The sequence below is a fragment of the Podarcis muralis genome, chromosome 15 (genome assembly GCF_964188315.1).
Source record: "Podarcis muralis chromosome 15, rPodMur119.hap1.1, whole genome shotgun sequence".
Lineage (NCBI taxonomy): Eukaryota > Metazoa > Chordata > Lepidosauria > Squamata > Lacertidae > Podarcis > Podarcis muralis.
This window is the reverse complement of record NC_135669.1, coordinates 10,942,929-10,963,107: the sequence shown is the minus strand read 5'-3', so window position 1 is coordinate 10,963,107 and position 20,179 is coordinate 10,942,929. Positions and strand designations below refer to the sequence as shown.

Sequence of the window (20,179 nt, the reverse complement as noted above, 5' to 3'; positions counted from 1 at the left end):
AAATCCTATGTCGCTTTCTTCCTACGTGTTTTGTTAAGTGGAGCACTGCAACAACGAAATAATAAAAAGTACACTGCTATGCCCTAACTCCACACAGGTAGAAAATCAACACGAAAATATTATCTCGGCACTACATTACCAGCTGAATTTCAGCTTCCTTAAAAGCGAAAATGCCTCTGTCGTTGTCAAGCTTCTGCTGTATCTTTGTGGGGTGAATGCGGCTGTGAAGTGGGCATGGTTATTTAAAAACGCCGATTTCCTTTTAATTTTTTTTAAATTGCACCAGTTCCTATATATTTACCACCGATCTTGCCCCGCACATGGAGGATTTTGCCTGATTGCGAAAGCGAACCGGAAGCCTCACTAGTTGAACCATTGCGACTGCAGCCCCTTGAGTCAAAGCGAGTTCTGACGCACGCGCAGTACGGCCAATGCGCTCCCGCGACGCTCCCCACAAAACTTATAACGAGTAGATTCGCATTGGGTCTACCAGCTTCCGAGTTCACTCTAGAGACCATGTTTTCCAGAGAGGACAGTTCCCCCAAAGCTACCAGGAAGTGCGTTGGAAACTGTCTCTCCGCCTCGTCGACTTAACTTTCCGACGATTAAACAGAAAGGGAAAGGGGGAAGCCCCCCGCCCCCCCCAAAACCCCCCAACCCAACCCTGTCTCCATGTCAACAGACTGGGGCCACTCTTGTGATATTCCTACCTCTATGGCGACTCGCCGGCACTTCCGGCTTCCTCCGGGCTCCACATCCGGGTCGTCCAAAGCTTCCGCTTCGTTCATTCGCCTCCGAGCCGCTCGGGGAGCCTTGGGAGGCGAGACGTGACGTGACGTGGGAGGGGGCGCCGCCCGGAGCAGAATCGGAGCTCCCCGCGCCGTGAGGTGAGCGAGGCGCGCGCTTGGCCGTTGACCTGTCGACGTCGTCGGCTGAGGGAGGGAGGGAGGGAGGGAGGTGGCCGGCGGGGGGCTTCGCAGGGCCCAGGCGGGGGGCGAGAGGGCCCTCCCGCCCATCGCTGCCCCTCGCCCGGCCGTGTGCTCGGCGCTGTACGAGAAGCCGAAGCGACAGGCCTAGAGCTGGTCTCTCTCTCCCTCCCTCAGGGGCGCAGCGAGGCGCTTTATCCTGCCTCACAGGTGACGCCCCTCCGCTTTAACCCCGCTTGCTCCCCCAGAGGCTCTTAAAGGGCCTCGGGCAGAGAAAGAGCCTTTCTCGTCACCTGAGGCCTTCGGTTGGAGGCTGAACCGGGGGTGGGGGAGGGGGTGGGAGGCCTCTGCAGCGCATGCGCCCTGCCACTAGGCTTTAGTCCAGTGGTGGGGGCTCTTGAGGCTCTCCAGATGTTGCTTGGGGAGGGGTTATTGCTGGTGGGACAGAGAGAGCTGGGGGTACGCATGGGTTCGCCACCCTTGCTGTGGCGCCTATCTGATTTGTCCTTCTAGTCCTTTTCATGCCCAGGAATATTTTTATTTGTTTATTTATACCCTGCCCACCTGGCTGCATTTTCCCAACCACTTTCCACTTGTAACCCAAATATGCCTTCATCTCCGACTATATGTTTTCATGGTGCTTGTGTTCTTGTTGCACCTTGGATCAGACAGCGACCCACTAGTGGGTCCTGACACCCGACCCACCACTCGAATCCCAGGGCTCCAGTCCCTCATTTTCTGCCGGCAGTGACTGTCCAGTGTCTGTGACCAAATAGTCTTTTCTCTTTCCGTCTTGCTTTCAGAGGAGGGTAGCTGTCCTAAGCATAGAAGTGAGTCCCACTTGGTTCCATGAGTCTTGCACTTCAGTAAGATTGCAGCCATACAGCAAAACAGCAAGGAATCTTGGTACCTTGGTACCATTTGAAAATTGATTGCTTTACTATGTTGGGACATCTTTTCTGGCTGGCGAGCCAGATCATTATCGCCCCACCTCCTGGTAGGCCATATTTGATGGGTGGATCAGTCTTCCCACTTGTCAGTCACAGGGTGTCGTTGTGATGTCATGGGATGCAGTGCTTTGAAATCCCAATTCTTGGAACTTCAAAGCGCAGTGCAGCACTGTTTGGAAGCGCTTTTGCTTTCAGACAGTCCCAGCACTCCTGTTTGAGCCTCTGGTTAACTTGCAGCTTATGTTTTCCAATGTTCAGCAACATTGGTGGTCCACAGGTTTCACTTCCCCTTGGTCTTTGAGCATCTCTGAAATAATGAGTGAGTGCGTGTAGTTTTTCATATGTTTATCTGTGATGAATGTTTTCTCAGACTAGTGATGTAATTGTATATCATGCCTTCCTCAGTAAGTGTGTATAGAGTTGCTGTGTGAACTTTCAGTCTTCCTGTGCTCCATTTCCCAGTGTGTAAATGAAGTAGGTTTGGAGCCTATAGAAATCTAGTCTGGAGCGCATGTTGATATCCATTCCTCATAGTATTGCATCTTACTGCTGCTGTGTTCACTTTATCCTACCTTATTTTTGTGCTTTTCTTTTTCTTCCTTTGCTCAGGTTGTTGAGAATCAAAGAGGCTTAAGTAAATAAAAGGATGAAGCTTTACAGTTTAAGTGTCCTTTACAAAGGAGATCCCAAAGTGCATTTACTGAAAGCTGCCTATGATGTGTCGTCATTTAGCTTTTTCCAGAGATCCAGGTATGTTTCCAATGCCTCAGAATGACTACTGGGGTACTTTCCTCTGATGCTCTTCTCTGTCCTCGTCAAGGACTTGAATTTGTACTGTAGTGTCCTCTTTGGCTTTGTTGAATGGAATTCACAGTAGTGAATTCTAATGAAGCTATTCTGGTTTGAGAGTTGGCAAAAAAATATGTGCATTTTTTGTTATCTCAACAAAGCTTATGATGTCTAGGCACCTATGATCTTATTTAGAAGGATGTTACTTCTCATTAAGAATTTTACTATTTGTTAAAACATAAACAGCTTTGAGTGTGCTCACCTAACCTGTTCAGATGTTCCATTAATGGAGTTTATTGATGTTAAGTGTAGGCCTGGGTGGTGTATCAATTGCCCGGGATCAGTACGATGGCTAGATTGCAATGGCATCTTCACCGGACAGTATATCGTGGGTGAAATCACCACTGCTCCTGAGTCCCGTTGACACCAGTTCGTAGAAGGACTCATGAGCCGTGGCAATTCCACCCATGATATCCCTCTGAAACCGCTATCGCCTCTGGCCCTCATACTGCATGAGTCAGAGGTGGTGTGGTCTTGATCAGTTGAGAAGTGGGCAGTTTAAGGAGGCCCACTTTTCAGCTGATCAGACCCCCTACCTCCAGCTTGTGCCAGTGGGGGCGGAGTGGGAGAAAGAGGGAGCTTGGCCACCTGAGTGAAGTAGGCGGCAGCATCAAGCAGCCCCACTCCACGACGCACTGGGTTGGCTTGCACCCCTAATCCTTGCAGAATGGTGTTGAGGCCGCCTGATGCTGCCGCCGGGCCCAGTGCTCAGCTGCAGCATCAGTATCAGGAGGCCCCTCTCCCCAAGGCGCTGGGGTGGATTGCACCCCGTGCCTTGCAAAGCTGGGCAAGGCTGCCTGATGCTGCTGCCAAGCACTGGGGGCAGAGAGAGTCCCTCCACTCCCAGTGTTGGGCGGCAGCAACAAGCAGCCCTTGCTTGGCCAGGTTTCAGCATCACCATGTATCGCCAGATCGCAATGTTTGGCTGGTGATACATCACAATTTTGAAAAGCTGACATTGCCCAGCCCTAGTTAAGTGTATGTACCCCGGTAAATATCATGCCATTAATCTTACAGTGCTTAGAATTCGGCTCTTGAATATTAGAGCCATTGCAGTAAAGCTGTATTTTTAATGAGAACTGCTGCAGCAACTCAGAATCCATTTTGTCTCTGCTCATGTATTTCTTTGAGCAAGCTTTTAGTTTTACTACAACATGGTTTAGGCAGTAGTTATACATATGGCTCATAGGCAGAGGCTGGGACCAAAATAGTTGAGAGCAATGCTTTAGTTGAAGGTATACATGTGGATACATATATCTATTGACACTTGCAGTTTTGATGAATTGTAGACTCGGAGGCTGCTTTTGAAAGACTAATGAAACCTTGCACTTTTAGAGTCTGTTTGGGGAATGACGATTTTAAATACTAGTTTTTTCCTGTGGTTATTTTCCTATTAACAGATGTGTTGCAGTGAGTTTATTTGCATTGCAGCTGCTAGTAAAGTTACATTCCTCTATGGGATATATATGGCTCTTAAGTAATCCATTTGGTAATCTTGGGGAGCTTTGCTAACTAATATTGAGGCATGCCTCTTTTGTTTTCAGTGTTCAGGAATTTATGACCTTCACAAGTCAGCTGATAGTAGAGCGTTCAGAACCTGGCACCAGAGCTTCTGTAAAGGAGCAAGGTAAGAGTTTACAGAGGTCTGGGTTGTACTAAGACAGCCTTCCCCAACCTAGTATTCTCCAGATATTTTGGACTACATCTCCCATCATGTTGGGACTTGGTGCCATTTACAACTCACAGCATGACTGTGCTGAACATCTGAAGGACATCAGGCTTGGGAAGGCTGCACTAAGATTTAAGGATGCACATTTTCAAACTTTCAAAGATACATAAGTTGGAATTGAGGCATGCATCTTTCACGCGATTACTGTTTCTCTAGCAGAAAGAAAATGATGTGTTGGCTCTGCTGTTCAGGGGAATAAATGTTTTTGCGGTTCTCTTGCTTTAATTATTTTTACCCTTGGACTAAGTTGGTTGGGTTTTAAAGCATAGTTTAAATTCATATCCTTATAAGCAATGAGCATCTTCAGAGCTGGCCATTGCCATCTACAGGATGACATGACATGACTTAATCCTGCTTTGGTGAGGCAGTAAAAATGGACAGCAAGAGACACTTCAGGTTTCCATCTGAATGATGTGCATGCGAAACACACCCCATGGGTGGTGCTACTGTGTACATGGCCACACCTCTACACATATTTTTTAAAGCGTTTATTAATTTTCCAATTAAAACATCTAATTAACATATCAAATCAAATCCAGTGAAAATAAAAAACTAAAATAAAAAAAAAAGTCCAATTGTCTTCCAAATTGTAATAATTTTTGTTTTGGCTTCCCACGGTCTGAATTCCGAAGCGCTTTCAACATCATAGTCCTGCCTCTCATCATCATCATCAATGTTTTTCATAATTCCATATCCGATTTTTTCCTCCACGTTTTGACTCTGGTTATGTGATCCTCATTCATGTCAGAAAACAGATACTTTTTTTTTCTATGGAGTACAGATTTGTCCCTATATTTTACTTTTTCAGCTGTTTTTGTTTTTTTATCGCACTGCTTCATTTAATTGCATCCAAATTCAGAGTTCTGTCCAGCTCTTTGAGAATTGTTATTTTGGCAGTTCCCAAATCGTTAATCATTTTTAATCTTCCATATGTTCAAGCGACTGCCTGGAGGGCTCTACCAAAAAAGCTAATTTTTGGTATAGAAAACCACTGCACATTATATTAGTTTGAGTAATCCTGGACATATTAGTATTTGCTGTTAAGTATTGTGATTCCTGTGAAGCAGATGGTTGTAGCAGGAACTGAGGGGCAGTCCACACTGAATCTCCACCAAGTCATACACTGAATGATGTTTAGCTGAGGAGCTGCAGAAACCTGTCTGACAACCAAGCTGCCTCTCCTTCGTTTCAGGATTACTCCCAATGGGAGCACAAACTCTGGCCTCTGAGTTGGCTACAATTTTCCTTCATGTGGTCTGATTTACTCTGTCCATCATAGTCAATAAATGGCTGTGTAATCATTACTGTGTCTTCCACCTCAGTGTGCTGAGATTCCTTCTGGCTTAGTCTTCTTTTGCACTATTCTTGAACTTCTCTTTATAGAGCTTCCATGTACTTAAGCACTGCTTAAAAAAAATAAGAATGAAAGAATGTCAAAGTTAAGAACTTATAACACACAACCCTACTACGTTTTTCAAGCCAGAGCAAACAGCTAGCCCTCCTGGCTGCAGTGAAAGCTTGATGGCTAGGTGACAGTACATGGTGAAATCCCAGAAGCTTGGGCAGGTGAAAAGCAAAGGTTGTAGTGAATACATTTTATCAGTCACTTTTTGGGGGTGGTGGGGAGGCATGGTGCTCCCTAGTTTCAAATGGTTTTATCAAACAGGCCCATTTGAATGCATGATTTAATAGTTGACACTGCTGATGGATCATTAGAGGAAGACAAATTATCAACAATAATCACTGGCACTGGAGTAGAAAGGACTTGGATTATATTTATGCGTTCAGTGTCTCAGTGAGTTGTGTACAATATGGTGTCTTCAAGAAAAAAGAAAAATCCAAGCAAATTTTGGCTTGCCACTGTTTACAGCAGTTTATTCTAATAAAGATTTGGAGAATACTGAGATATGTGCTGATATGGTAAAAACATGGGATAGCTGAAATAGTTTATAAAAAAAAATCGTAGGATATGAGTTATCTAGGGACCCTATACTTGTCCTTTTAGGATATGTGGAAGATATAGTACTCCCACATGACAGAAATATTATTCCATTTATTGATGGCAGCACCATTAGCTATAGATGGAGAAAGATTAACATGTGCACCCTGTCCCCCGATGAGTAGTGCATGTGAGTATGGGTATAGCTTTGATGGGCAAAGTAAGACTTTTGTTGTCTCTCCTATCAGTTCACACAGAGTTTTAAAAAATTATTACTGGATCAATAAGGTACAGGATGTTTTGCGAAGATGCTTGTTATTAGGGGCAATTTGATCAACTGCTGTTTTGTATCTTTTCTTTTTCTTACTCTCTTTTTGTCCAACCCTATTTAAGGATATTAACTTTTGTTGCTTCGTAATCATTACTGTACTTTGTTTCTATACGTCTAAATATACATACATACATAAATTTATTTACATATATGTATAGATAATTTATCAATATCCTATAATGAAATAGTGAAAAAGTCTATGTCAGTTACTGTTTCTTCTATTTTTCGTTCATTACCTTTTTCTCACGGTTTGAAAATTTTATTTAGAAAATGGAGGCAGGAGAAATCTTGGAACTTAGAAGGGCAAACCATCTCTCCTTGGTCTGCATTCCTTTGCCTCTATTTCCCCTGGTTCACGGAAAATGCATTTTTGGTACAGCACTAGATACCCCAGGGTGTGGCAGCTGTGAAGAAGGCAAATTCCATGTTGGGGATCATTGGAAGGGAGTTGAAAATAAAATTATGAATAAGTACCATTATACAAATCAATGGTGTGACCACACTTGAAATATTGCATGTTGTTCTGGATGCCACACCTCAAAAAACATATTGTAGGGTTGGGAACGGCAACCAGAATGATCATGGGGCTGAAGGATCATGAGTTTTTTGTTTAGAAAAAAGCATGCAGTGTTTATAATAATAATAATCATCATCATCATCATCTTTATTGTCATTGCCCCCTCTCGGGGACAACGAAATTACTTGGCTGCTCCATCCACCCAGGTAGGGCACTCCACACAAAATCAAAACAACTATAAAAACACTAATTAAAACAATATAGTATAATACAGCAAGGAAGATTAGATGACTTTCAAAGTCCAGGCTTCCCATTCAGGGCCGAGATCGCTCTGCAGAAGAAGCTGTTCTTAAGACGGCTCGTTCTTGTCTTCATCGTCCTGTATCTCCGTCCCGACGGCAGGAGCTCGAAGAGACAGTGACCAGGATGCGATGGATCTTTTACTATGTCCAGTGCCTTCCTATGGCACCTTTGCATTGCGTGGAGAAAGCGGACAGAGAAATGTTTTTCTCCTCTCATACTATTAGAACCTGGAGCCACCCAGTGAAGCCAAATGTTGGAAGGAAAAGACAAAAGGAAGCACATAATCAAAACTATGAAAGCATTAAAGCATTGGCTACCAAGTTGGATGACTTTTAAAGGGTTTAGACAAAATTATGGAGGATAAGTCTGTCAATGGCTGCTACTCATGATGGCTGTATAATATGTGGTGGAGACAGAATGCCCCCGAATGCCAATTGCTGGCATTCATAATCGTAGAATGCGGTTGGACTCATGTCCCTCTTGCGGACTTCCTGTAGGTATCTGGCCATTGTGCGAACAGAGCGCTTGGCTGGGTAGACCTTTGATCTGCTCTCAACGATTTGAATTATCCCTTTCTCAAAATTTGAATTATTCCTTTCTCAAGCTTTATTCACAGTGCTACCAATGGGGGTTCTACATTCTCTGTGCTATGAAGCATTTTTTTTTCTGTGCTGTGCGCTGTTCAGTGCTACCCAAACACAATTCTTCCTTGGGCTTGGAAGCTGCCTCAGTCCTGCAGTGGGGGAATTCCATTCATTCTTTCAAAGTGAATCTTGACCAAAGACTTGGAGTTGATAAGTTCAACATCTGCATGCTAAAACAGAGATGTCCCCAAATAAATTTGTTATCTATCTAGTATTCAGACACTAAGCAACTTTATTGGGACGAAACATGAGTTGTTCATCTTTCTCTTCACTTCAGAGTATCTCTGCCATGTTTATGTGCGGAATGACGGATTGGCTGGAGTGCTGATTGCAGACAATGAGTATCCATCCCGGGTCTGTTTCACCTTGTTGGATAAGGTAAGTACCAGGTTCACCCAAGATGACCTATGATTCTGCAGTTGAGCTGCAAGAGAGCATAGAATAGAAGTTTTGAAGCTGGACTATGGGCCTTTCCTGTGGTGGCACTTTGGAATGGCCTATCCCCATCCCAAAATAAGGTTTGAGCTAAGGCTCTTAAAGTTTCAGCACATGCTGAAGCCTTCTTTATTTACCTTGGGCTTTACTGGTCCTTAATGCCTTCTATTATGAGAGTTAATTTTATTTGGACCACTGATTGGATTTGAATATGATGGTGTCCTGTAGTTGTAGTGCAAAATTTTATACCACACTTTCTATGCTGTTGTACGTTACCTGGCAATGCATAATACTCTGCATATAAATATGGCTTGGCTCCATTACAGGTAAAACATTAGTTCAATTGGGGCATCACACCAAAGCATGGTTTTCGCTAACCATAGTTTAGAACTCCAGCCTAGGATTTAGGCCAGGCTTAGGCAAACTCGGCCCTCCAGATGTTTTGGGAATACAGCTGCCATCATCCCTGACCACTGGTCCTGTTAGCTAGGGATGATGGGAGTTGTAGTCCCAAAACATCTGGAGGGCCGAGTTTGCCTATGCCTGATTTAGGCAAAATGACCACCTCCTCACTGCCCTCTCCCTTCCCCAATTCAGCTGAAAACTTTCAGCCCTTCCCTTCCCAAGGTTTGAGCTTCAAATACACAACAGAAAAATCTGTTTAGATATTCTTGTTTTCCTTTTTCCATTTAGGCTTCATAAGTTAATTCCAATCTCCATGGCGCAGCAGCTTTTAGAGGCAGAGGGATTGCCATATATCTATGGTTTGTTTATTGGAAAATATACCTAGCCAATTACAAACCATGGTTGGTCAGACCAGACATAAAACTGTATCTTAGCTTCTTTTCGTGATTGGTGTGATACCAGAATAGGGGATTGGCTCTGGGGCCATTTGGTGTTCAACTATTTTGTTTATTTTGTTTGTTTAAGGTAAATCATTTGCTTTCTTCCCAGGCAGTTTGAGCCCGGTGAATACAAAGAAGGAGACCTGTTTAGTTTCAGAGATGGGACTACCTTGGATGCACTCAACCTGTGCTCCTTGTTAAGGGCATAAAATCTGAGACTGGTTTTGATTAGTTACTGACCATGAACTTATTTTGGATCTTGGAACTACTTTGAGTATTTATTAACATTTCCTATTGAGGAAGGTGTGTGTTCCGGTAGAGAACACAGAAACTGGATGTCACTTGTCTGCAATTGGCAATTATGGTATTGGGGAACTTTGAGAATCTTGGTCTAGGTTGCTCTCATGAGTGAGAGGGCAGTTGAATTCTTATTGTCGGTTTGTATTGTAGGTGCTGGATGAATTTTCCAGGCAAGTTAATAGGATAGACTGGCCCTCTGGAACCCCGGCAACAATAAACTACACAGCTTTGGATGGTTACCTTAGTAAATACCAGGTATGACTGAACTGGGCTAGACATTTAAAGCAAAGAAGCTTTAATGTTGTTTGGTGCATGATTTTAACTTGCCTTTCAATGTTTATTTGTTTTAGTACTATTCTGTTTTTGTTTGGGTGTGTGTGTGTTTAGGGGGGGAAAGCATGTCTTAATTGATCACATGTATTGCATGCTAGCAGCCATAGTCCTAATTGCATGACTTAATCTAGTTTTTACTATGTTATATGAGAAGAGGCTGCTCTCTGGGAAGAGTACAAAGAACTTTTAATATTTCTAGCAGAGGGAAGAAATACTGTTTTATCAAAATCTTCAGTGCCAAAATGTTAAAGTTTTTTATTTGGGTCGTATATGTAGCTTGGCACAGTTGGAAGAACATACTTTCTGATTATTCCATTAAGGAATTAATGTCCTAATGATGATCTCCAGTTTCTCAACTATGACCTTCTATAATAATGTGATGTGTTCCTTTTTAAGAATCCTCGTGATGCAGACGCAATGACAAAAGTGCAAGCCGAGCTGGATGAGACCAAAGTCATTCTGGTAAGGGGCAACCTCTTATAGAAATCTTGTGGAATTGGCACATGTTGTGTTAATCCAAGTCTCCTCAACACAGTGCTTCCCAGCTATTGTAGGTCTTCAGGTCCCATCATCCCCATCCACTGGCCCCGCTGGCTGGAGCTGATGGAAGTTGTAGTCCAATGTCTTGGTGACTTTCTCATGACCACTTAGAAAATGAAGGGCAGTACAGAATTTGCTGTACCTTGGTCCCTCAGAGAGTACAACAGCATTATTAGGATATGTTGTCCCACAAAGCTGTGAAAGCTATACAAACAAACCCTTAGTTTTCCCCTTTCATCTTTGAAGGATGCTGTCTTCAGCATTAGTACAGTGTGTGAGTTACTACACCAGTCTTTTAATCGGGCACTTGTGATTCTGTAAGCTGGTTGAGGAGCCATGAGCTAAGCTGAGAAAAGTGATGCAGTCAGATGGAACTAGGTCATGACTACTACTTTAGCTAGGAACACCCTTTGCTGCTGTTTATGATGTCATTAGTATCTGAGTCAACCTCTTATAATGAGCCTAGTGTTTCTTGTGTGGCAGAACAGAATTGTCTTGACTGTCCTGTTTTGCAATCATGCTTTAGTTGCTACCTCCCCCACAATTTAGGGATGTCCTGATTGTGGTGATGAGCAAATGCTTCAGTGTATGGCTGTTTTGAATCCTGATTCCTATTCCCATCTCAAGCAATGTGCCAGAGGCTGGGAGTTAAACTGAGCTTCTAAGATCTCAACAGAATATTAAAGCAGCTAAGAAGGGAACTATTTAACATATATTAAATCTTAAAGCAGTGTTGCTTTCTCAGCTGCACTTAGGAAGCAGAGAATTACTTCTCTGGGTTAAATGCTGAAATTTTGAGATGTTGTTTATTTGCAGATTTGTGTAAAAACTTACCAAGCCTAGATAATGATTATGGGCAACTTAAGCCTAAATATTAATGTTCATTAAGTCTTAAGCATCTGAAAACAGAGTCATCTGCTTAAGTGTTGGACAAATTAAAATATAAGTATTGTTCCTGCTACACTTTTTGAATACAGTTGGCTTCCCCACTCTTCTGAGAACATGCTTAAATAGTTGAATAGATAGCCTCTATTTCTACAGTCAATTAGAAAAAAACCCCTCTTGAAGAGTGAGGCAGAATTTTGTTTACATTTTAAAAGTAAGTTGTTAGAATTAGAGTCTGAAGGTGACAATGAAAATACAAAACAAAAAACCACGAACCCAAGAATAAAACATACACCACACCAAAACAATAGATTGCTAACCCAATTGCAATAAAAAAGCAGCAACTGGAATGAGCTCTAAGGATGAGGGAGGTTTGCTGAAAGCAAGCAGTGAGGTCAGCATGTGTGCCTCTCTGAGCAGAGAATACTGAGGAGCAGGGGCCACCACTGAAAAAGCTCCATGTCATCAAGCTCTGCTGATAGAAAAAGAAGGGGACACAAAGCAGATTCTTGCACCAAACATAAAGAAAGAAGACGGCGCAAAAGCCTTTATTTATATGTATAAGCAGGCATGCACCTTTAAGAATAGTTTGGGTTTAGAATTTACACACCTCTTGGCAGGGGCCAAGGTGAGAGAGGAAGGGACGAATAAATGCTTGTAGCGGTGACAGCAATGGAGTGTTAGTCTGTGTGAGAGCCAGGTGTGTGCAGAGTCCAAGAACCTTGCCTTAAAAACCAACAATACTTTATAAGTACCTTCCAAGCCAGAAAGCAGAATTTCATTTTATTACTATTTTATAATACGAAGGGGTGGGGAGCTCTGTGACCGTGGCTCTGCCAATTCTTAAACTTGCTCTCTGCTGCAGTTTGAGCAGCTGGGCTTGCAATAATTATTGACCACACGCAGCCTCCATCTTTCAGCTTTGTCTTTTCTCACTTAGCACAATACCATGGAGTCTTTGTTAGAAAGAGGAGAGAAGCTGGATGACTTGGTGTCCAAATCAGAAGTTCTTGGAACTCAGTCAAAAGCCTTCTACAAAACTGTAAGTATATTGTGGCCAGAGGCCCAACTATCTTGTCTCACTGACTTCTCCTCTGTCTTTCCAGCAGAGTGTTCATGGGTGGTATGTTCTTAGAGCCAAGTGTTGTGAGACACCTACCATGTAATTCCTGGGGGGAATTGGCAGGGTGTGAAGTAATTCTCGTATCTCTTGCTAGTCCTGGATCTGTGAAAAGCTCTTGTGGATTGTGATGCTTAGGACTCTAGCAACAGATTCTCTTGAGTAAAGTATAATTCTCCTTGCAGATCCACACAGCTGGATCATTGTAATAGGCTGCCATACACTTAGGAAGAGGGAGGTTTGGCTTCCATTAACATGCTAGATAATTGATAATGATCTATTCTCTATTGATAATAATTGGGCTTGGTCTTTTCTCTATCTTAAAAAAATAAAATGTGGCTTCAGATGTCTCTCCCTTCCACAAGGTGGTGATCAAATTCAGAATTTCCTGCAATAATTTCATTTATTTCATAAAAATAATGACAACCATCCAAGAGTTCTATAAGTGGGGGAAAGGGAAAGAGTGGGCAGCAAATGAGTGTTTTTGCCTGAGAATCCTGGCTTTCTTGTACAGGTATTTGCATTGGAAATGGAACCTGGTCTATCATGAACAGTTAGATTATATTATCTGCCTAGCTGGAGATGAAGTGGAAAGAGCCCTTAAATACAGGAAATTTAGGTGTGGGGGGGGTGGAACTAACAAGATTTTTCCTGCTGAAAAAGTTTGCGAATTGCAAATGGAAACATGAAATAAAAATCATCCTGACCTAAATGACAATTACTGCATGCCTCAGACATCTTGATATTGGTTCGGCCCACATAAGCACTTGGCTTCCTCTGGCTTGTAGCCAGTGCTAGTCCTATTCATAACAGACCCATTGAAATAAACAGACCTAAGTTACTCATGTCAATTGATTTCAGTGGGTCTCCTTGGATTAGGACTAACATTGAATGCAGCCCTCTGGCCCTATTCTTAGGTATCTTTTCCTTGGTACAGGTATTGTGAGGAGCCTACCCTGCAGCTCCTTCCCATGCCAGCCTTTTCCCTTCTGGAACATCTCTCCTCCCCACTCCAGAGACAGGAGCTATCATGGTCCTTAGGGATTTCATTTCTATCTCTCTCCAGAATTCCTTTCCTGGTTTCCGAGTGTTTGTACTTAGGAAATCAGGACAGATTAATAAACCAGCCACATCCCTCCCTTAATAATCAGACATAGATGAGGTTTTGGGAATCCCCATGCATGTGATTCTGGGGGGCCGCAATATGGTGGTGGTGGTCACTTTTTAAGCCCTGAACTGCTTGGGACCCAGGCACGTTATGGACCACTTCCTACCACATTAGGAGAAGCCCTCTTGACTGACTCCCACCCGCCCTCAAGCGGATGGAGACTGGGGAGGATGCTTTCTTGCTTGAGGCCTTCCAGATGTGCTCTTGCCTTCTTTGGATTATAATTGTTGAGTTTTTTTTTTTTTATTATATATGAACCTCTCTGGACATTTTTTTAAAAACTGAAGGGTGGAATATAATAAGTATTCTTGACAGATAAAACGCATAAACTAAGCTGATACTGACACAAGGAGATTCTGTACAAGGAGGCTTCTGAGGATTTGACTTGCTAAAACCTTTTAAGTGGGAATCTCTCAATGTGTGTGTGTCCTTTTTTTAAAACCGTCTCTTAAGGCCCGCAAGCAGAACTCATGCTGTGAGATCATGTGACCCCATCGGCTGGAACCTGCCACCTGCTCTGGACTTCATTCGCATTCAGGGCTCCAGGACACAGCAGTGAAGAGATGCACTCCTACGACTTCCCATGGCACTCCTTATTTCCGGATATAGCCACCTCTGCCAGGCTGGATGCACTGAAAAAGGATATGATGTTGTGGTTCATGAATTTAAAACAATCTTTTTTTTCTCCTCTTGAAAAAAGGCATCTTGGGCCTCAAGATGCTTGTACTATGAGGCTGAGGATAGACACTGACTTTTTTCCATTGGTACCAAATGGGCTCCCTGATCTAGCAGTCTGGTGGGTAGCCGCCATGTGGGGCTTTCTGCCCTGTTTCTTTCTGAAACCTGCAAGCAGATGTGGACTCACTATGTATCTGTTGCTGTATGTTTACGTAACACTAAGAAAACAGTCTGACCACCTGACGGTTGCAAGCCGGGACCAAGACTTGGCTTGTCAGTCTCAACACTGCATCTAGTGGTGACGATGAGTTTCTCAGTGTGCTAAAATGTCCCGCGGTAGTTGTGGAAGCAAGGCAGGACTGCAGCCCGTTCAGCAGAGGAGCTCCAAGGGACTGAGCAAAGAAGTTCCCAGGGTGAGCTTGGGCTTGAGAATTATTTCCTTTTACTCAACCTGGGAGTCTTTTGATCTTGTGACTACATTTGCCAAGGAGTTAAGCAGCAGCTCATTTTCGTACCCAACACTTAACTGCCACTTGTCAAACAAAAATGTTTAAGGAGGCTTGTTATGGCATCACAAACTGGAAATCTGTCTCAGAGCTTATTTGGAGAGGGCTTATCCATGGCACTGGTCAGTTTTCTGGTCAGTGGCTTCTGTTGCTTTTGCAATGCTTCTCCATATAATGTGGAAAAGCTGTTTTCACAGCAGCTCCCTTTCCCTGGCAGTGTGTTGTGTTATGGCTGCTGTTAGGCAGTGCCCCTGCCATGGTATTAAACCAGCAGCCCTTGTTAATGGCATTGTGCCATTGCCCAGAAGTACCACCTGCTGCTTTGCACAAGGAGCTGTGCCAGAGTTCTGTAGTTTGACCTGTCCTATATTGGGTGTAACGTGTTTTAGCCGCTGAAGTTGTGCGTCTTGGTGTCTTGTAATGTTCTTGGCTGGACCTACATCCTCCCCACTGGAGAGTTTGTCCCTGCTGGCTAGTTTTGTTTAAATGCCAGAAAACGTTGATAATAATCTCTTGTATTTTCTATCAGTGGTGCCTGAGCTCTTAGGCCCATTCTGTCTTGGGAGGCAGGAATGCTATTCTGCAATTGGAGTTCCACCCTGATCTTGCCTTTTCTGTCCCTCAACTGTGGTGGGTGTGTCTGCACACAGGTGAGAAGAAGCATCACTTAAAATAAAATAAAAAAGCCTTAGAGAAGGAACCGTGAGAATAGCAGCTTTGGTGTCAACAGGACGGAACTGCTATGTTGTGCTGTTGTACATCAGTGGGATCCTGGGAGGGTGTATATGTCTGGGACAGCGACAAACAGCTATCTTCTGATCTAGGTCTCGTGGTAACTGAAGTGACATCACTACCATAACGCTTCACTCTTTTCCGGAGAGGCATATGGACGGTTATGGGATGGAGGTCTTCCTTGCTCCCATTACTGTGCAACAAGCTGTAGCAAAGGGGGCGAATGCCACTAGGGCAGAGCCGAGGCTTATCGACAAGGACCTTGAGCATGAGTGCAATTCGTGACTTTCAATCTGTTCACTTTTTTGTGCTTTTGTGACATATTTGACTGTGCCGCTTCCTCATGGACAACAGCAACTTCAACTTTCAAACCCATTTTTGCAATGTATTTATTACTTGATAAGAAAGCCTACACCAAGCCCAGGGCAGGGGTGAAATGGGCCAAGTGAGAGACCCTGGGTTTTACTCAGCTTTTGTTATCATAGTTGACCTGTGTTGGCTTGGTGGTGGATGTTTTGGGACAGTTTGTCTGCATTTACTTGCTCTCTGCAGCCGAGCCCCTCGCACACTTTGGCCAATCACAAACTTGAATCAACATTATTATGCAGACTGCATTGGCAGAACCAGTGCAGCACCCCTCTTGGTGCCAGTGTATCACCAGCCTTAATTTCTTTTTTCTTCTTCCTCGGATCTCTGCTATCTGAGGCCTGTCTTTTCTGTAAAGCCCATTTTTTGTTAATGGTCTTCTGGGCTTGATCTTAACGAGTTCTCTCCTAACAAGAGGCCGGATAGTGAGCCACAGTGATTTCCATTCCTCCTTGCTTTGGGAGAGAACAACTGTTCCCGTTTGTCATTTTTTTTAAACTGAAAATTAACTTCAGAAACTGACCCCAAGAAGTAAAACAGCAAGGCTAATTTGTAAAGTGTTTTGCCCCTTAGGCTCATGTGCTCACACCTCTCTACTTGTCCTCTTTCTAATGTGGAAGCTTTTACTAAAGATTGTATTTTAATAAATATGGCCTAACTTCTGTATGTACTGGTTAATGGATTATACCTACATGGATAAAGTTATCACTTGATGGTTCAAAAATGGCTTGTCTCATATCATCCATGCAAGAATGAATTGTGGTCCTCAAACTGTTGAATTGCTCGTGCGGAACCTGTAGCCTTCCTGATGGTGCTGGACTACAACTCCCATCATCCCAGACCAATTGGCCCTATTGGCCAAGGCTGTTAAGAGTGGAAGACCCACATGGGGTGAGCCACAGGCTCCCATCCCTGGGTCTGGAATTATATGCAGGACCCAGATACAGCATCAAAGTGAGCTTCCCTTCAGTTATGAGCGCCATCACTATATGGTAGGGTGTCAATGCCCGATATTACAGATTTACCTCATTCTTGCCAGATCCTCCTGGGCCTTCCTGTGTGATTAGCTGATTGGTTTAGATTTGCAGGGGGCTGTTCAGCTTTGGGCTATGTAGACCAATCCCTTGGAATACTTGAGTTGCTTTTTCTTCAGGATACTGATCTATTTTTCTGTTCCCAGTGCTTCTTAATTGAGACAGCAGAAGTATAAGTTGTAGGAGCCTCCTGTCTCTGCCTTAGACTTGCACATTCATGCCAGTTATTACAGTTGGGCAAAGAAGTCTAAAAGGGCATTTCAGTTGTAAAACTAGAAAATAGAGGAGAAATATATTGAGCCCCAGTCCGTTGCTCTGACATAAGTGTCGTCATTCTGTTTGCAGGTTTGTGCCTGTAATTTAACATTGTGTCATCAGCAATTCTTAGCTCAGATATTCCTATAACTATAAAAAGAACACCCCAAGGAGAAACACAAGGGAGGGTAATATATTGGTCAGTAAAGGTGACATGGGGTGGGAATGTGCTTCGAATCATCCCTGTGGCATGGTGAGGGCAGTACATTACATTAGAGCAGGTGCTTGCCCACAGGATCCCACCCTCATTCCTCCCCTTGCTGAAATGAGACTTGATAGAAGCGTTCTGTTGTAGCCAATATAATATATTGCCATGTGTGCTTGGTTTGGTGTGGGGTTTCTCCAGTTCATCTCCAAAGGTGTCCAAGGGGCCCCAAAGTTTGGAGACTGCTACATTACATTGGCGACTGCTTTTAAACAGTCAGCTTCTCAGTCTGACCTAGTAATGGGGATTGCGCTACTAGTGCCTTGGCACTAATGGTCCTTGCCCCTCCATCTCCAGAATTCAAGTGTTACTTGTACAATATGTGCGGTTTCTCTTTGAGAGGCGAGGAAGAATGTCTGAAGATTCCTCTCTTCTCATGAAGGTGAAGGCACCCAGTTTTTCTGTGGAGCAGTTTCTTTCCATTGCTCCCAAGATTAATCCTGCTCATGTGCCTCTCTACCTGGGTCTGTTGTCAAGGTACACAATGTGGTAATCAAGCAGGTCTGAGTCTGAACTGTACCTGGATGGGAGACCTCCTGGGAACATTATGTATGCTGCTTTGACCACATGGGAGGAAACACATTTACGTGCCACTACAAATGAATTGGATGCTCTAATCTTTAATGGTTGTATCAGTCCTATTCAGTGGGCTTTCTTTGTGCCAAACTCTGTTTCCAGGTGGTGTAAAGACATTTGGCGGTGGAGTGGGCTTGAATGAGAAGCTCAGGAACGTGATAATGAGACAAAGTTGCACCAGTTGTTTTGTCCCTTTTTGTGGTTTTTTTTTTTATTTGCAGTTTCCCGAGACAAAAACAAAGTCGGAATCATTTTTACACTTACAAGGCTCAGAAAGAAAAGACAGTGAAATGGCAAGAAAAAGAAAGGGAGAGTTTTAAGTCAGAAAGAGGAAAAGATCCACCAGCATTCATGGGACAGACTAACAGCTCAGCTTTGCTTTTAGTTCTCATAGATATAGATATATATAGATTTTTTTTTCTCTTTAAAGGTCATGCAAAAGAAAATACAACCCCCCCTCCCCCAATCCAAAAATACCCCCAGCAACGCACTTAGTTCCATAGTAAACAAGGTGAACACCAAAGGGGAGGAGGCCCCGGTACATTAATGTTTTAATAATGAAACACCTGTTTCAACATGCGGCTTGTAATTTTTTTTTTCATATACATGGATGTAGAGACACTTCTCGTTTGTCTTCCACAGAAACCGTACAAGCATTCTAGTATGTCCCCATATTTGAATTCTCGCTTTCCTTGCATGTTTAATCCAGTACCCACCTCCCTGTTTCCAACCCCTCCCCTGGAAAAGAAATGCAGAAATAAAGGTGCTCTGAGAGAAAGGCAATTCAGCCAGAATGTGTTGGCTCTAAATGTTATCTCCTCCCTGGTTTATGCTGGATGTTCCTGTCTTGGAAGCACTATCTCCTCAGGTGGGTATGCAAAGGTGGGGGGTGAAGATGAGCCACCATAAGCTTAGATTGCGAATATGAATTTGGAAGAGAAACACATTTTTGACCTAAACCCTAGTAGTCTGCATTCTGTTCTTAGCATCCCCTGCCCTGGGCAGAGAGGACACAACTGGGTTGGGGAAGGGAAGATGCAAGGGAACATCGTCTCCTAAGCCTCATCTAGAAATAGGAGCATCATTTAACACTTCCTGCACTCTTGAGCTCCTCTGAACTCTTCTCTGGTGGGTAGGGTGGTGCAGTGCAAAGCCCAGTCCTGAGACGGCAGGAGTAAGAGATCTAAACCTCTTAATATAAAGTGCTTTCAATGCTGTGTCAGTGCTGGTGGGACAGCCTCCCCCACCCCCCACCGCTGCCCATTCCCTCTTCTCCCCCCCTCTCCCCCCCTTCAATTCTCCCACCCCTGCCGAGTCATTCTGTCTTGGTCCAGTTGCCCTTACATTCAATAGCCATGCGAAGTCCTGCATGAAGCGATGGGGATGGCCTTGTAGGAGGGCCTGGACAAAGGCCACACTCGAATGCCATAGAAGGTCTCGCCACCCAAGACAGAATCCACTGCATTTCTAAGTCGCTGAGGAGTTTTCCACTCCCTCCTACCTCTTAGCAATGGAATGAATCAATGATCCTTGCTTCACTACTTCATAATCATAGCAGAGATATCCTGGAAGACATCTAAGTCTATCAACTGTACAAGGCAACCTGGGCCCTCGATAGCAGTACTATATAGGACTGTGTCTATTGATCTCAAGCAGCTTGTCAGATTTGGCCTAGTAGGTCCAGAGGGATCAAGAAACAAATGTGCAAAGACAGTTCATTACATAAAAGGTTTGCATGACCTTTGTCTAACCACTGAACCACAGCCTAGCCACAAGGCACTATGCTTTAAACACCTCCTTATTTCCAAGTGAAGATTATGGCTCCTTGCCCTTACAACTGAAGCTTGCAGCGCCTTATATGCAACTGTTTATTAGGCTCTGAATCCTGCACTCAAGGTGTTTTCTATCAGTATGTGCAAAATTGCAAAGGCCAGCAGGGGGACATTCCTGCCA

The 20,179-nt window shown here is 43.8% G+C and overlaps 2 protein-coding genes across 4 annotated transcripts in view; one reads left to right on the top strand and one right to left on the bottom strand.

Moving 5' to 3' along the window:
• The window catches only part of GCK (glucokinase), a 55,396-nt gene extending 54,380 nt beyond the window's left edge, over positions 1 to 1,016 (bottom strand). Inside the window, exon 1 of one of the 2 annotated variants that reach the window (XM_028708840.2) lies at positions 711 to 1,016. In XM_028708840.2, the coding sequence (XP_028564673.2) occupies positions 711 to 1,016 (306 nt within the window). The remainder of the gene's footprint in view (positions 1 to 710) is intronic. The other variant, XM_028708841.2, reaches the window with a different exon arrangement.
• On the top strand, positions 758 to 16,822 carry YKT6 (YKT6 vesicular SNARE protein). Of its 2 annotated transcripts, none has more exons than XM_028708845.2 (8): positions 758 to 887; positions 2,486 to 2,626; positions 4,270 to 4,352; positions 8,466 to 8,566; positions 9,919 to 10,023; positions 10,498 to 10,563; positions 12,467 to 12,568; positions 14,268 to 16,822. In XM_028708845.2, exons 2-8 carry the CDS (start codon positions 2,523 to 2,525, stop codon positions 14,301 to 14,303), a joined length of 597 nt encoding a protein of 198 aa, XP_028564678.1. In that variant the 5' UTR covers positions 758 to 887; positions 2,486 to 2,522; the 3' UTR covers positions 14,304 to 16,822. The 2 variants fall into 2 exon arrangements, with proteins under 2 accessions (XP_028564678.1, XP_028564680.1); XM_028708847.2 differs by lacking the exon at positions 758 to 887 and adding an exon at positions 1,011 to 1,136.
• Positions 16,823 to 20,179: the final 3,357 nt, after the last annotated feature.

Excerpts from the sequence above, each read along its gene's own strand:
- YKT6 (XM_028708845.2), top strand. The coding sequence starts at position 2,523 with ATGAAGCTTTACAGTTTAAGTGTCCTTTACAAAGGAGATCCCAAAGTG. Across the intron at positions 2,627-4,269 it reads AGCTTTTTCCAGAGATCCAG|TGTTCAGGAATTTATGACCT; the intron begins GTATGTTTCCAA and ends TTTTGTTTTCAG. Across the intron at positions 12,569-14,267 it reads CAAAAGCCTTCTACAAAACT|GCCCGCAAGCAGAACTCATG; the intron begins GTAAGTATATTG and ends CCGTCTCTTAAG.